Here is a 14,978-nt window from a genome sequence, read left to right on the forward strand (position 1 = left end):
GTGTGTGTGTGTGTGTGTGTGTGTGTGTGTGTGTGTGTGTGTGTGTGTGTGTGTGTGTGTGTGTGTGTGTGTGTGTGTGTGTGTGTGTGTGTCTGGGCTGAGTGGGGCCCTTGGTGACACACGTATTAATCATCCACAGCTGTCTGCCTCTCCCATAAATCTCTGCCTGCCGGCCCTGCCCACCGCTCTCCAGGAATTAATGGCCCCGGGTCCCCACTGTGCACAGACCACCACCGACACACACACACCACTCAAGGATGCAACACACCCCTGGCATGCTGGGTGTGTGTATGTATGTACGTGTGTATGGGGGCACACTGTGTGTGTGTTCTGTCTGTGGGACCAGACCACTCACTGCTCAAGGATGGCGCTAGCCCCTGGCATAAGAGGAGTGATTTGCATAGACATTGAGACTGGAGGGTAGGGATGGCAGCTGGAGTGTGTGTGTGTGTGGAGGTGGGATGGGGGGGCACTGAGGGTTGTGTCACCCTGTGTCAATAATGTTAGTGAGAGTTCTTGTTATACTATTAGGGTCACAACCTAGCGACACGACCACAAAAGCAATACTGCTAGAGGTTGTATGCCAATACCTCACATGTTATGGGTGTATACCAATCTCCCACAGTGTGTGTTTGGATAAAAACAGGGACTGACGGTAAACAGAAAATAGCAAATACCACACAAGATGTTGTAAAACACCAAATGGTGCCCAGATCCTGAGACAAGCTGTCGCTGCCAAGAGGTTCTCTCTCTCTCTCTCTCTCTGCAGTGTGCATTTTATTCCACATGGTGGGGTGCTTTCCAAACTCCAGCACCATGCTCTCACACAGGGCTGTACATACAGTTGAAGTCAGAAGTTCAGATACACTTAGGTTGCAGTCATTAAAACTTGTTTTTCAACAACTCTACACATTTCTTGTTAACAAACTATAGTTTTGGCAAGTCGGTTAGGATATCTACTTTGTGCATGACACAAGTCATTTTTCAAACAATTGTTTACAGATAGGTTATTTCACTTATAATTCACTGTATCATAATTCCAGTGGGTCAGACATTCACATACACTAAATTGACTGTGCCTTTAAACGGCTTGGAAAAATCCAGAAAATTATGTCATGGCTTTAGAAGCTTCTGATAGGCTAATTGACATCATTTGAGTCAATTGGAGGTGCACATGTGAATGTATTTCAAGGCCTACCTTCAAACTCAGTGCCTCTTTGCTTGACATCCTGAGAAAATAAAAATAAATCAGCCAAGACCTCAGAAAAAGAATTGTACAACTCCACAAGTCTGATTCATCCTTGGGAGCAATTTCCAAACGCCTGAAGGTACCACGTTCATCTGTACAAACAATAGTACGCAAGTATAAACACCATGGGACCATGCAGCCGTCATACCGCTCAGGAAGGAGTCGCGTTCTGTCTCCTACAGATGAACGTACTTTGGTGCGAAAAGTGCAAATCCATCCCAGTACAACAGCAAAGGACCTTGTGAAGATGCTGGAGGAAACAGGTACAAAAGTATCTATACCCACAGTAAAATAAGTCCTATATTGACATAAACTGAAAGGCTGCTCAGCAAGGAAAAAGCCACTGCTCCAAAACCGCCATAAAAGAGCCAGACTATGGTTTGAAACTGCACATGGGGACAAAGATCGTATTTTTTAGAGAAATGTCCTCTGGTCTGATGAAACAAAAATAGAATTGTTTGGCCATAATGACCATTGTTATGTTTGGAGGAAAAAGGGGGAGGCTTGCAAGCCGAAGAACACCATCCGAACCGTGAAGCACGGGGGTGGCAGCATCATGTTGTGGGGGTGCTTTGCTGCAATTGGGACTGGTGCACGTCACAAAGTAGATGGCATCATGAGGAAAGAAAATTCAGTGGATAAATTAAAGCAACATCTCAAGACATCAGTCAGGAAGTTAAAGCTTGGTCGCAAATGGGTCTTCCAAATGGACAATGACCACGAGCATACTTCCAAAGTTGTGGCAAAATGGCTTAAGGACAACAAAGTCAAGGTATTGGAGTGGCCATCACAAAGCCCTGAGCTCAATCCTATAGAAAATGTGTGGGCAGAACTGAAAAAGCATGTGCGAGCAAGGAGGCCTACAAACCTGACTCAGTTACACCAGCTCTGTCAGGAGGAATGGGCCAAAATTCACCCAACTTATTGTGGGAAGATTGTGGAAGGCCACCCGAAACGTTTGACCCAAGTTAAACAATTTAAAGGCAATGCTACCAAATACTAATTGAGTGTATGTAAACTTCTGACCCACTGGGAATGTGATGAAAGAAATAAATGCTGAAATAAATCATTCTCTCTACTATTTTTCTGACATTTCACATTCTTAAAATAAAGTGGTGATCCTAACTGACCTAAGGATTACTAGGATTTAATGTCAGGAATTGTGAAAAACTGAGTTTAAATGTATTTGGCTAAGGAGTATGTAAACTTCCAACGTCAACTGTACAACGCATGACTAAAAGTATGTGGACACCTGCTCGTCGAACATCTCATTCCAAAATCATGGGCATTAATATGGAGTTGGTCCCCCCTTTGTTGCTATAACAGCCTCTACTCTTCTGGGAAGGGTTTCCACTAAATGTTTGAACATTGCAGCGAGGACTTGCTTCCATTCAGCCATAAGAGCATTAGTGAGATCAGACACTGATGTTGGGAGATTAGGCCTGGCTTGCTGTCTGCGTTCCCATTCATCCCAAAGGTGTTCGATGAGGTTGAGGTCAGGGCTCTGTGCAGGCCAGTCAAGTTCCTCCAAACCGATCTCGACAAACCATTTCTGTATGGACCTCACTTTGTGCACGGGGCATTGTCATGCTGAAATAGGAAAGGGCCTTCCCCAAACTGTTTCCACAAAGTTGGAAGCAAAGAATCGTCTAGAATGTCATTGTATTCTGTTACTTTAAGATTTCCCTTCACTGGATCTAAGGGGCTTGGCCCGAACCATGAAAAACAGCCCCAGACCATTATTCTTCCTCCACCATACTTTACAGTTGGCACTATGCATTGGCCTGACCTTGCTTCCAGAGGCAGTTTGGAACTCAGTAATGAGTGTTACAACAGAGGACAGACGATTTTTACGAGCTACATGCTTCAGCAGTCCCGTTCTGGGTGCTTGTGAGGCCTACCACTTTCCGGCTGAGCTGCTGTTGCTCCTAGACGTTTCCACAATAGCAGCACTTACAGTTGACCAGGGCAGCTCTAGAAGAGCAGAAATTTGACAAACTGCCTTGTTGGAAAGGTGGCATCCTATGACGCCACGTTGAAAGTTCATTCTACAGCCAATGTTTGTCTATGGAGATTGCATGGCGGTGCGCACGATTTTATACACCTGTCAGCAACGGGTGTGGTTGAAATAGCCGAATCCACTAATTTGTATATATCGTGTACTATATGTCAGACTTCTGTGTGTGTGTGTGTGTGTGTGTGTGTGTGTGTGTGTTGTTGACATGGGGTAAGAGTGTGACAGTGTGGATGGGGACAGCCACAGGCCACTGGCTAGAGCTAGACTAGCTAATCTCAACTCGATCTGATCTGAGGGCAGACACACACACACACGTCTTCCTGGGGCTGTTTAGACAGGGTGACTGCATGGTCATCTAAGGACTCGACCTTTCTCCACATCACACTGGTTATCAGACAACTTCTCCAGAGAGTAAATATCCCACTCTGTTGGTAACACAGACATGGCAATCTGATAAACGGAAAGACCTTAACTAAATGTTAAACAGGTGTAACAGATATAAAAATGGATAATCAAATCACATCTACATTGTTTTACCTCTTTTCATATAATAATTCATGAATTGGATTATACTTATCAGTTTAGAATATGATTATATAAAACAAAACATTTTACTTAACACAATATAAACGATTTCAAATAACAAAATAAACATTAACTATATTATGCTACGAAATAAAAAGTATTGTCATTCAGAAATGACATACATATGATTCTATGATGATTAGAAATACATTACAAGTATCAATGATTGAATTGGACATTATTTCAACAGAACTGCTGTAGCTGTCTCTTAGTCAGTGTTTCTCTGATAGGAACACCACAAAGACGTCTTATGGAGGATAAAGGAGGCATAAAGACTGTTATTATGTCCACATATGTAAGGCATAATAATCGGCTACCAAGTCACGCTTCAGTGTGTGTGTGTGTGTGTGTGTGTGTGTGTGTGTGTGTGTGTTTTCAATAGCGGGAGACGTTGGGGCCTACCTGATGCCATGGTAACAAAACATTTATCCATAATAGCGTTTGATGGCACGGACAAGAGCATCGCCAGCAGGCAAATTAGTGTTAATGGCAGGGAGTGCAGTGTGGAGGATAGCAGTGTTTCTGTGTACGTGCGGGTTTGCATGTGTGTGCGTGTGTTTGTGTGTGTCAAATCAAATGTATTTGTCACATACTTTGTAAACAACAGGTGTAGACTAACAGTGAAATGCTTACATACGGGACCTTCCCAATGACGCAGAGAGAAACAAAGAGAAATAATAGAAAAATAATAACACAAGGAATAAATTCACAATGAGTAAAGATAACATGGCTATATACACGGGGTACCAGTACCGAGTCCATGTGCAGGGGTACGAGGTAATTGAGGTCGATATGCACATATAGGTAGGGATAAAGTGACTAGACAACAGGATAGACAATAAACAGTAACAGCAGTGTATGTGATGAGTCAAATGAGTTAGTGCAAAAAGGGTCAATGCAGATTTATTTCGTAATAATTTCTTTTTAACCTTTATTTAACTCGGCAAGTCAGTTAAGAACAAATTCTTATTTACAATGACGGCCTACCAGATAGTTAAATAGTTAACCAGTAGATACCCGGACTAACTATTTATTAGTGTTATGGCTTGGGGGTAGAAGCTGTTCAGGGTCTTGTTGGTCCAAGACTTGGTGCTTTGGTACTGCTTGCTGTGTGGTAGAAGCAAGAAGAGACTATTTAGGGCTTTCCTCTGACGCACTACCCTCTGTATCGCCTTGCAATCGGATGCCAAGCAGTTGCCATACCAAGTGGTGATGCTGCCAGTCAAGATGCTCTCAATGGTGCAGCTGTATAACTTTTTGAGGATCTGATCAGCCTCCTGGAGGGGGAAAAGGCATTGTCGTGCCCTCTTCACGACTGTCTTAGTGTGTGTGGACCATGATAGTTCCTTAGTGATGTGGACACCAAGGAATAGAAATTGTGTCATCTGTGGATCTGTTGGGGCGGTATGCGAATTGGAGTGGGTCCGGGATGTCTGGGATGATGGTGTTGATGTGAGCCATTCAACCAGCCTTTCAAAGCCTTTCATGTGAGTGCTACGGGGCGGTAGTAATTTAGTCAGGTTACCTTGGCGTTCATGGGCACAAGGACAATGGTGGTCTGCTTGAAACATGTAGGTATTACAGACTGGGTCAGGGAGAGGTTGTAAATTTCAGTGAAGACACTTGCCAGCTGTTCAGCGCATGCTCTGAGCATGCGTCCTGGCCCTGCGGGCTATTGAATGTCAACCTGTTTCAAGGTCTTACTCACATCGGCTACAGAGAGCGTGATCACACAGTCTTCTGGAACAGCTTGTGCTCACATGTGTGGTTCAGTGTTGCTGGCCTCAAAGTGAGCATAGAAGGTATTTAGCTCATCTGGTAGGCTCACGTCACTGGACAGCTCGCAGCTGGGTTTCCCTTTGTAATCAGTGATAGTTTGCAAGCCCTGCCACATACGACGAGCGTCAGAGCTGGTATAGCAGGACTCGATCTTGGTCCTGTATTGATGCTTTGCCTTTTTGATGGTTCGTCGGAGGGCGTAGCGGTCTTATAAGCATCCGGATTAGTGTCCCGTTCCTTGCAAGAGGCAGCTCAAGCCTTTAGCTCAGTGCGTATGTTGCCTGTAACTCATGGCTTCTGGTTAGGATATGTACGTACATTCACTGTGGGGATGACGTCGTCAATGCACTTATTAATGAAGCCGGTGACTGATGTGGTAAACTCCTCAATGTCATCGGATGAATCCCAGAACATATTCCAGTCTGTGCTAACGAAACAGTCCTGCATCTGCTTCATCGGACCACTTCCATATTGAGCGTGTCACTGGTATTTCCTGTTTGTGTTTTTGCTAGTAAGCAGGAATCAAGAGGATAGAGTTATGGGTCAGATTTGCCAAATGGAGGGCGAGGGAGAACTTTGATGGCGTCGCTGTGTGCAGAGTAAAGGACTTTTCACCTCTAGTTGCACAGGTGACATGCTGGTAGAAATTAGGTACAACGGTTTTTAGTTTTCCTGCATTAAAGTAACCGGCCACTAGGATCGCCACCTCTGTGTGAGTATTTCCTTGTTTACTTATACCGCTCGTTGAGTGTGGTCTTAGTGCAAGCATCGTTTTTTGGTGGTAAATAGACACCTACGAAAAATATAGATGGTAAACACTATGGTCTACAGTTTATCATGAGTTATTCTAACTCATGCGAGCAGAACCTCAAGCCTTCCTTAATATTAGAGATCGCGCAGCAGTTGTTGTTAACAAAAAGACCGACACCACCTCCCCTGAGCTTCCCCGACGCCACCGTTCTGTCCTGCTAATGTATAGAAAAAACAGCTAGATTTACAGTGCATTCGGGAAGTATTCAGATCCCTTGACTTTTTCCACATTTTGTTTCGTTACAGCCTTTTTCCCCTCATTAATCTACACACAATACCCCGTAATGACAAAGCAAAAACAGGTTTTTAGAAATGTTTGAAAATGTATCAAAAATTAAAAACTTAAATATCATATTTACATAAATATTCAGACCCTTTACTCAGTTCTTTGTTGAAGCACCTTTGGCAGCGATTACAGCATTGAGTCTTCTTGGGTATAACGCTACAAACTTGGCACACCTGTAATTGGAGAGTTTCTCCCATTCTTCTCTGCAGATCCTCTCAAGTTCTGTCAGGTTGGATGGGGAGCTTTACTGCACAGCTATTTTCAGGTCTCTCCAGAGATGTTCGATTGGATTCAAGTCCGGGCTCTGGCTGGGCCACTCAAGGACATTCAGAGACTTGCCTCAAAGCCACTCCTGCTTATCTTGGCTGTGTGTTTAGGGTCATTGTCCTATTGAAAGGTGAACCTTCCCGCAGTCTGTGGTCCTGAGCGCTCTGGAGTAGTTTTTCATCAAGGATCTCTTTGTACTTTGCGCCGTTCATCTTTGCCTCGATCTTGTCTCCCAGTCCCTGCCGCTGAAAAACATCCTCACAGCATTGATGCTGCCACCCGCAAGCTTCGCTGTAGGGATGGTGCCAGGTTTCCTCCAGATTTGACGCTTGGCATTCAGACCAAAGACTTCAATCTTGGTTCCATCAGACCAAAGAACCTTGTTTTTCATGGTCTGAGAGTCTTTAGGTGCCTTTTGGCTCCAAGCGGGCTGTCATGTGCCTTTTACTGAGGAGAGGCTTCTGTCTGGCCACTCTAACATAAAGGTCTGATTGGTGGAGTGCTGCAGTGATGGTTTTCCTTCCAAACTTCTTCCATTTAAGAATGATGGAGGCCACTGTGTTGTTGGGGACTTTCAATCCTCAACACAATGCTGTCGTCTTGGAGCTCTACGGACAATTCCTTCGACCTCATGGCTTGGTTTTTGCTCTGTCAACCGTGGGACCTTATATAGACAGGTGTGTGCCAATCAAGTTGTAGAAACAGCTCAAGGATGATAAATTGAAACAAGATGCACCCGAGCTCAATTTTGAGTCTCATAGCAAAGGGTCTGAATACTTATGTAAATAAGGTATTTATGTTTTTATTTTTAATAAATGTGCAAAGATTTCTCTACGTAATTGTAGAATCCTGAGGATTATTTTATTTTTTAAATCCATTTTAGAATAAGGCTGTAACGTAACAAAAGTCAAGGGGTCTGAATACTTTGTGAAGGCACTGTATATTTACCAAATCCTTGTTCAGCCTTGTTCCTTGTTCAAATCCTTGTTCAGTTCTTCAGATCACGTTGACAGGATAGTCTCGAATGGCGCTCATCCAGTTTATTCTCCAGTGATTGCACGTTTGCCAATAGAACGGAGTGTAGGGGTAATTTATCCACTCTTCGACATAGTCTCGTCAGGTATTCCACCCGCCGGCCACTATAGTGTTGGAGAATTGGGCTAATCAGCATTATTTTGCCTCCGACTCATTGAAGTAGAAGTCCTCGTCCAAATTGAGGTTAGTGATAGCTGTTCTGATGTCCAGACACTCTTTTCAGTCATCAGAAACGATGGCAAAAACATTATGGGCAGGAGCCCGTAAAACGTCCCCTATTCTCTCCCGCGCCATGTTTGCATGTGTGTGTGTGTCGTTGACCCATGTATTGAGAGGAGATGGAATGAAAGGAATAGGGACAAAATGCATTTTGATCAACATTGAGGGAACAATGACTTCCCTAGGACCAGTGAAAGTGTGAGAACATTTGTGTAAGTCCATGCGTGTTCATACATGTACGCGTGTATCATGGTGTTGGTGAGCTAGTGGCCCCAGTCATACAGTGGTGATTGGGTCAGTATGGGCAGACCTGCCCAGCATGGCACAGAGCAGGAAGTAGGGCAAAGGAGATTATATGGCTGCTACACATTTCCCCCGATCTCCTGGGCTACATGATGCTCTGATGGAGATATGGAGAGGAGGTGGCAGGGGGTGTGGGAACATGTGTTTGGGCAGGGGGTGAAAGTGTGAATGTTTGTGTGTGTGTGTACCAGTAGGGAACAGCTCCAGAGAGAGATACAGGACCATACTGCCACACTGCAGCAACCGTCTCCAGCCAAGCGCTAAAAGATGACATCACCAACTCCAGGGAACTGTGTGTGTATGTGTGCTCAGAGGGCAACTGTGACACTGTTAAAAAATTGGCATAATCAAAACATCTCCGAGCAGAACAGACCCAATGGAACAAACAGACCGTTTTCAGACTGTCTCTTTGCTTCCTACTCTCCTGTTAGATTTAAACCCAGCTGCATAGTCAACGAATCCCATCCCATCACTTCACCTGAGCCTCTGCATCCAGGCAACTGCTTGACGTCCGCGGCCGTAATCAAATGATTTACCAACAATTGAAAAACAAAATTAAATACGCCTGCAACAATTTGATGTCGGGTGAAAATGAATAACCACTGTGAATTGGATCAGATGGCTCCCAGAAGATACTGAAAGCTCTGATCTCTCCCTTCTTCAAAACTAGATGGGCTTTATTGAATTTAATCCTGATTTCATAGGATCCACAGAGCATAATACACATTGCAAGATACTCTCTTTACAAGTAACCTATGATATTCAACCCATTTTAGTGAACCCACAGTACCGTAGTAGCGGTTCCCAAACGTTCAACCCAAGCTTGAACAGTAACCCACTGGACCATTTGGTCCTAACCAGCCATTTTTGAAACACTGGTGTAAAGCACAGACTCACATACTGCACTGATTGTAAGTGGCTCTGGATAAGAGCTTCTACTAAATGACTAAAATGCAAATGTGACAGTGGTGGTATGTGGTTGTCTCACCTAGCTATCTTAAGATGAATGCACTAACTGCCAAATGACTAAAATGTTAAAGTGGAACTGACAGCGTTTTAGCAACATGAAATTAAAATCGTTCAAATACACACCCAGGAAGATTTTTTTTTTTTTACATTTCATGACAAGCGAGCACTTAGATATGGTAATTTTCAAGTTTTTATAAATTCATTGAATGTTTGGGATTGACGTATAGTCATTCATTTGTGAATAAATAAAACATCTGTCTTGTCCAGGACCAGAGTTTACGCAGATCGGTGCATGCTAACCAATCAGAGCTACAGTAGGCCTACATGCAAATAAGCCATTTGCCACACGGGCCTGCCATCATTCACCTTGAACTGGAATGTGTGTTTACAGGCAGCAGCAACAGTGCGACTTTAGATCATTAGAACGCATTCGCCAAAAGCCCCAAAATACACCTGAATGGATTTCTCCTCTTACATTTAGAAATTTCACAGTCCTATTGTTGATCAAACAACCATAACAAGGTAGGCTATCTCTCCCTCATTTGCCTATGCACATCAACAACAAGATCAACAAATAATGCTAGCCAGAGCGAGATAAGCGAAAATCTAACTAGGGAAAATTAGATAAACCCTCAAACTTTAAGCTAGTTGGCTGTCAAAATTGCATTGAAACAATGGGGAATAGTAGCCTGCTCATCCTTCTGCAGCTTGCCTGTTTTTGGAACTTGCCTTCCTGCCAGCCAAATACATTTGATTGACAACCAGTGCTTGACTTGGACTGAAATAGATGCCAGTACTCATTTTTGGTGCTGGTACTGTTTACATTTAGGTGCAGGAGCTCCACAAAACTTTTGAGCTAATATTCTATAGAGGTGCAGGAGCTCAAGTAGTAGAACATTTGAGGTGCCGGTACTCAGCTCCAGTGAGCTCCTGCCCAAGTCATGCACTGTTGACAACTAACAGATAGGCTAACTGTGGATAACAGTCATTCAAGTTCAGCACAGGTAGCTAGCTTACAAAGCAATTCACATTTCTTGCTAGCTAACCAACTCTGGAGCTCTGTCAGAGTGAACACCAGGTTATTGGTCAACTCCCTGACCAAAGCACTTCTCCCTCGATTGCTCGGTTTGGCCGGGAGACCAATTCTAGGAAGAGTCTTGGTGGGTCCAAACTTCTTCCATTTAAGAATGATGGCCTCTGTTTTCTTGGGGACCTTCAATGCTGCAGAAATATTTTGGTACCCAGATCTATGCCTCGACACAATCCTTTCTCTGAGTTCTACGGACAATTCCTTCGACCTCATGGCTTGGATTTTGCTCTGACATGCACTGTCAACTGTGGGACCTTATATAGACAGGTGTGTGCCTTTCCAAATCATGTCCAATCAATTGAATTTACCACAGGTGGACTCCATTCAAGCTGTAAAAACATCTCAATGATGAGCAATGGAAACAGGATGCACCTGAGCTCAATTTCGACTCTCATAGCAAAGGGTCTGAGTACTTATGTAAGAAATAAGATATTTCAGTTTTTTTTATTTTAATACATTTGCAAACATTTCTAAAACACAGTTTTTGCTTTGTCATTATGGGGTAGTGTGTGTAGATTGATAAGGACAATTTTTTATTTAATCCATTTTAGAATAAGGCTGTAAAGTAACAAAATGTGGGAAAAGTCAAGGGGTCTAAATACTTCCCGAATGCACTGTATATTAATCATGCTTTGAACTGCATCCATCTATTCTGCCAACAATGCCTTTCTGTAAGTTAGGACATTTTGAGTCAAATAAAACCTATTTTTAAAACCTCTTATAAAGTTTGTTTTGAAGCATAAACTGGGAATTTGATGTATTTTTACTGATATTTGTTTCATATCTGCAAAGTTGTTAAAACCCTGCAAGTTCCACTTGAATGTAAATGTACATATTGCAGCAGTGTCACCTCTTTGAGGCAGCCCATGAAGTTGTTGCTGACAGGAGACCCAGGCAGGTCGGCGGTACTGGGGCTTCCACCCACGTAGAAGAAGTCATCGGATCCCAGCATGGTGTAGTCCTCCTGGGTATACCCCGTGGTCGTCAGGATACCGTCAACCGATATCGTCACCTAGACAACGGGAAGAACCAGGAAGGAGAAAGTCCACTCATGACCATCTTGGGTTTGGGGGAGAAAGGAGGGTACGGGGGTCAGGGTGTAGGCAGAGGTTTATGCTTAGGTTAATCTAACAGGGACTAGGTTTTTGTCTCGATATTGTGTCTTAGTAATGCTCGCTAGTGTAATGGCTTCAAGTGTGTGGCCCAGTCCCAAAACCTGGACCGTGTCATTGGATTCCTCTGTGTTTCTGTCATGTACGTCAACTCTTACGCTCAACCAGGGCAGATAAAGAAAATATGTCAGTGGGAATATTTTCTTTAACTTTGATGCAAGTTAGTAAATGAGGTTTCTTTGGGGATTTGGCATTTGGTTAGATTTGAAGGGTTAGTAGGAAGCCAACAACACCAAGGATAAATAGATTTTGCTTGTTTTAGTTTGAGTTGATATCTGGATAGTGGAGACATTGACAAGCATGCAAAAAAGGGATGTGCTGCTAATTCTACATATGAACAAGCCATGAGTATCATAGCCATGTTGTAGTTAGTTATTTTCTTAATAACAAGATGAGTTGAGTGAATGGGGTGCTAATACAAAGCAAGGTCTATCCTATAAGTCAGCTGGATGGAACATGCCAAAGCCCAATCACTACACAGTCAGACCACACCAAAAGCCATGAGAGGGGGTTTTCAAGGGAGGTGTAGCATCACAATCGCCACTTCCACAAACATTCACCACACACAAATGACAGCGTGAATGGCAGGTGAGTTAAGTGTTAGCTAGGCACGTTATTGGGAAAGCAAGGGATGAGGATAGTGTGAGATCGAAGGGAAGGATGGTGAAGTTTAGGCATGCCATGCGCCACTGTGTACTGGAAACAACTGTCAGAGCTCCCATTGATGAACTTTTGGGTTTTCTTTCCTCTTTTTTTGCAGTTGTAGAAAGCTTCTGGCAGTTTGGTCGACAGTCATCGGCCAAAACATAGGGAATGCAAAGGAGGTTTTAGTCAAACAGTCAGCCCTGAAGGAAGACTTGATTGGGAGGGCTTTGGAATAGAGAGGAAGAAGTTGTAGAAAGGAAAGCAGAAGAGGAGAGAAGCTAATGTGAGAAAAAGAAAGATGAACGATAGAATCAAATCATGAACGATGGACGGAGAGAATCCAATATAAAGAAAGCCAAGAAATACCAACCCCATTTACAATTTTTTGGGACAATAGTGTCTAGAATGAAGAGTCAAAGAAAAAGGAAGAGGGGAAGGAAGGAAGGAGCACACGGCAAACCCCAAAAAAAGGAAAATTGGAATGATATCTACCAGACAATGGAGTTTGTTTACCATAGCGTGTCCAATGCCTGATTGCTTTGAGGAAAAGGGGGAAGAAAGGAAATTAAATAGTGAACAGAGGGGTTGTTAATAAAAAATTAAATTAAATAAATGAATAAACAATGATGAAGAGTTAAGGTGTTGTTAGTACAATAGCTGGTTAGGCAACAGTTAGTAGGACAATGACTCATTCCATGAGTGGTGAGTTCTGATTTTCTACAAAAGCTTGTTCTCAGGGAAAAGAGAGAGAGAGAGAGAGCGAGAGAGAGAGGGGGTGATTGAGAGAGAGAGAGAGAGAGAGAGAAAGAATTAAGAAAATAAATAGAGAGATAAAGTGGGTAAAAGAGAAAAAGGGAAATATTTTATGGCATATAGCTCAATTTGAAATCCTGAGTATTCCATAGGTAGAGGGATGAACCTTGAGTTGACCTTGATGAAGTGATGATATAACATACATACTTACATAGAATATCAACCTGGTTTAGATTCCAAAAAGCTGCTTGACTTTCCCATGAGATAATGCTCCTTTAAAAGAAACACCCTTCCCAGATTGCGTAATTAGCTGTATGGAATATAACTAGCTAGATTTCATACAGCACCTTCACAAAGCATCTATTTCAGCTTTGAGCTTTCTCCTAAACTGAGTAGAGATCAGATTAAAAACACTAATATAGTAGTAATATGAAAACGTTTCCAATGAAATGTCAGAGACAACATTTGGCATTATTGTATTTTACAAAAAATATAAATATAATTTGTAATATATTATTATAACTTAAGGATAACCATTACTACAATTCTTTACATAGTTGAAATCCTAGTCTATCTTTTGCCCCCTTGCCTAGAGCCAGAACCCTCCCTCCAACTCTCACTGAGGGTGTGGAAGGGAACAGGACCTTGACTATTAGAATATTTCGTAATGTGGGTTTGTGGGCGATTTTACAGCTAAACAGAGATCAGTCTGAAGTAAACAGGAGTCGTCGTGGTTGGCTGGAGCTTCTCCCTGCCAGCACCCACGATAAGACGTGAAGGAGGGAGAGGGGAGAGGTGAGAGAGAGTGCGAGAGAGAGGATTGTAGGGGTGGACCGAAGAAACAGTGGACCGAAGAAAATCAGACTGGAAATTGGTGTTCTTGGAATTCAGAAAATATGGAGAAAATTAATAGGGGAAAGTAGGTAAAAGTAGTCATGAAATAAACCATGTCTTTAGAAAATAGTAAGTCATTGGGGTTAAAAATAGAGACAGTCTTGAAAAAACTGAAAAGAAAAAAAAAACTGTAAAAATTCTTGTGAACTTTTTCATTTATGAAACGGACCAAAAAACTAAAAGAACAGGAGAATGTATAACACAATAAAAAATATTTGGGAACTGTCAAATCTATTCAAGATAAACAAAATATACGTGTCTTCCACCTATCCTACAGTATCAGTTGACCTGAATGTCCTGAATATATCTGCATGTTTGTACACGTTATGTGTTAGCACCACAGCGCTGTCCGCTCTCACCCTCCCTAGCCACTATTACCTGTCTCAGGTTGCGCGTGACCTTGACGTCGTGCCAGGTGTTGTCATTGAACTTCCCGTTGACGGGCTCCACAATGGCCTCGAAGGCCCCTGACCCCAGGTTGATGACCAGGCTCACCGCCCCATCCTTCAGGGCCAGGTTGACGTAGTCGGCCGACTTCCCCGTGTGGAGGATCAGGCCGTTGCGCTGCCACGTCTTGAAGGAGAGCGTGATCTCGTCACTGCTGCTCTGGATGGGGTTCTGGGACAGGTCGTAGCAGAAGTACTCGGAGCCGCGGAACGTGGCCACGTTCTCCTCCCGTGCTGCAATGGAGCAGATAGCAGAGAACAGGTGTTAGAACCCAATGATAAAGACAAACCAAAGAGAAAAAGGAGAGGTTAGAACCTAATATAGAACGCACAACTGAGAACCGAGAGTATTTTATTTGAACAAAGACTCTCCAGATACCTAGGACATTTAACGATGTACTCAAGACACAATAAAAGCACCACCAGCACACACTTAGTGAGCTACATGAAAAAGGACCA

At 43.1% G+C, this 14,978-nt stretch overlaps 1 protein-coding gene across 24 annotated transcripts in view; it reads right to left on the reverse strand.

The window, feature by feature from the left end:
- The window catches only part of nrxn3a (neurexin 3a), a 433,709-nt gene that overhangs the window by 328,811 nt on the left and 89,920 nt on the right, over positions 1 to 14,978 (reverse strand). For 20 of the 24 annotated variants that reach the window (XR_006769933.1, XR_006769930.1, XR_006769931.1 and 17 more), the window contains exons 6-8: positions 14,452 to 14,753; positions 12,940 to 12,963; positions 11,460 to 11,621 (exon numbers count right to left, since the gene is read on the reverse strand). Coding sequence is in view for 20 of the 24 variants with exons in the window: in XM_045718507.1 (XP_045574463.1) it covers positions 11,460 to 11,621; positions 12,940 to 12,963; positions 14,452 to 14,753 (488 nt within the window). In the remaining 4 variants the exon portion in view is untranslated. The remainder of the gene's footprint in view (positions 1 to 11,459; positions 11,622 to 12,939; positions 12,964 to 14,451; positions 14,754 to 14,978) is intronic. The other 4 variants (XM_045718488.1, XM_045718494.1, XM_045718485.1 and 1 more) reach the window with 1 other exon arrangement.

The sequence above is a fragment of the Salmo salar genome, chromosome ssa01 (genome assembly GCF_905237065.1).
Source record: "Salmo salar chromosome ssa01, Ssal_v3.1, whole genome shotgun sequence".
NCBI lineage: Eukaryota > Metazoa > Chordata > Actinopteri > Salmoniformes > Salmonidae > Salmo > Salmo salar.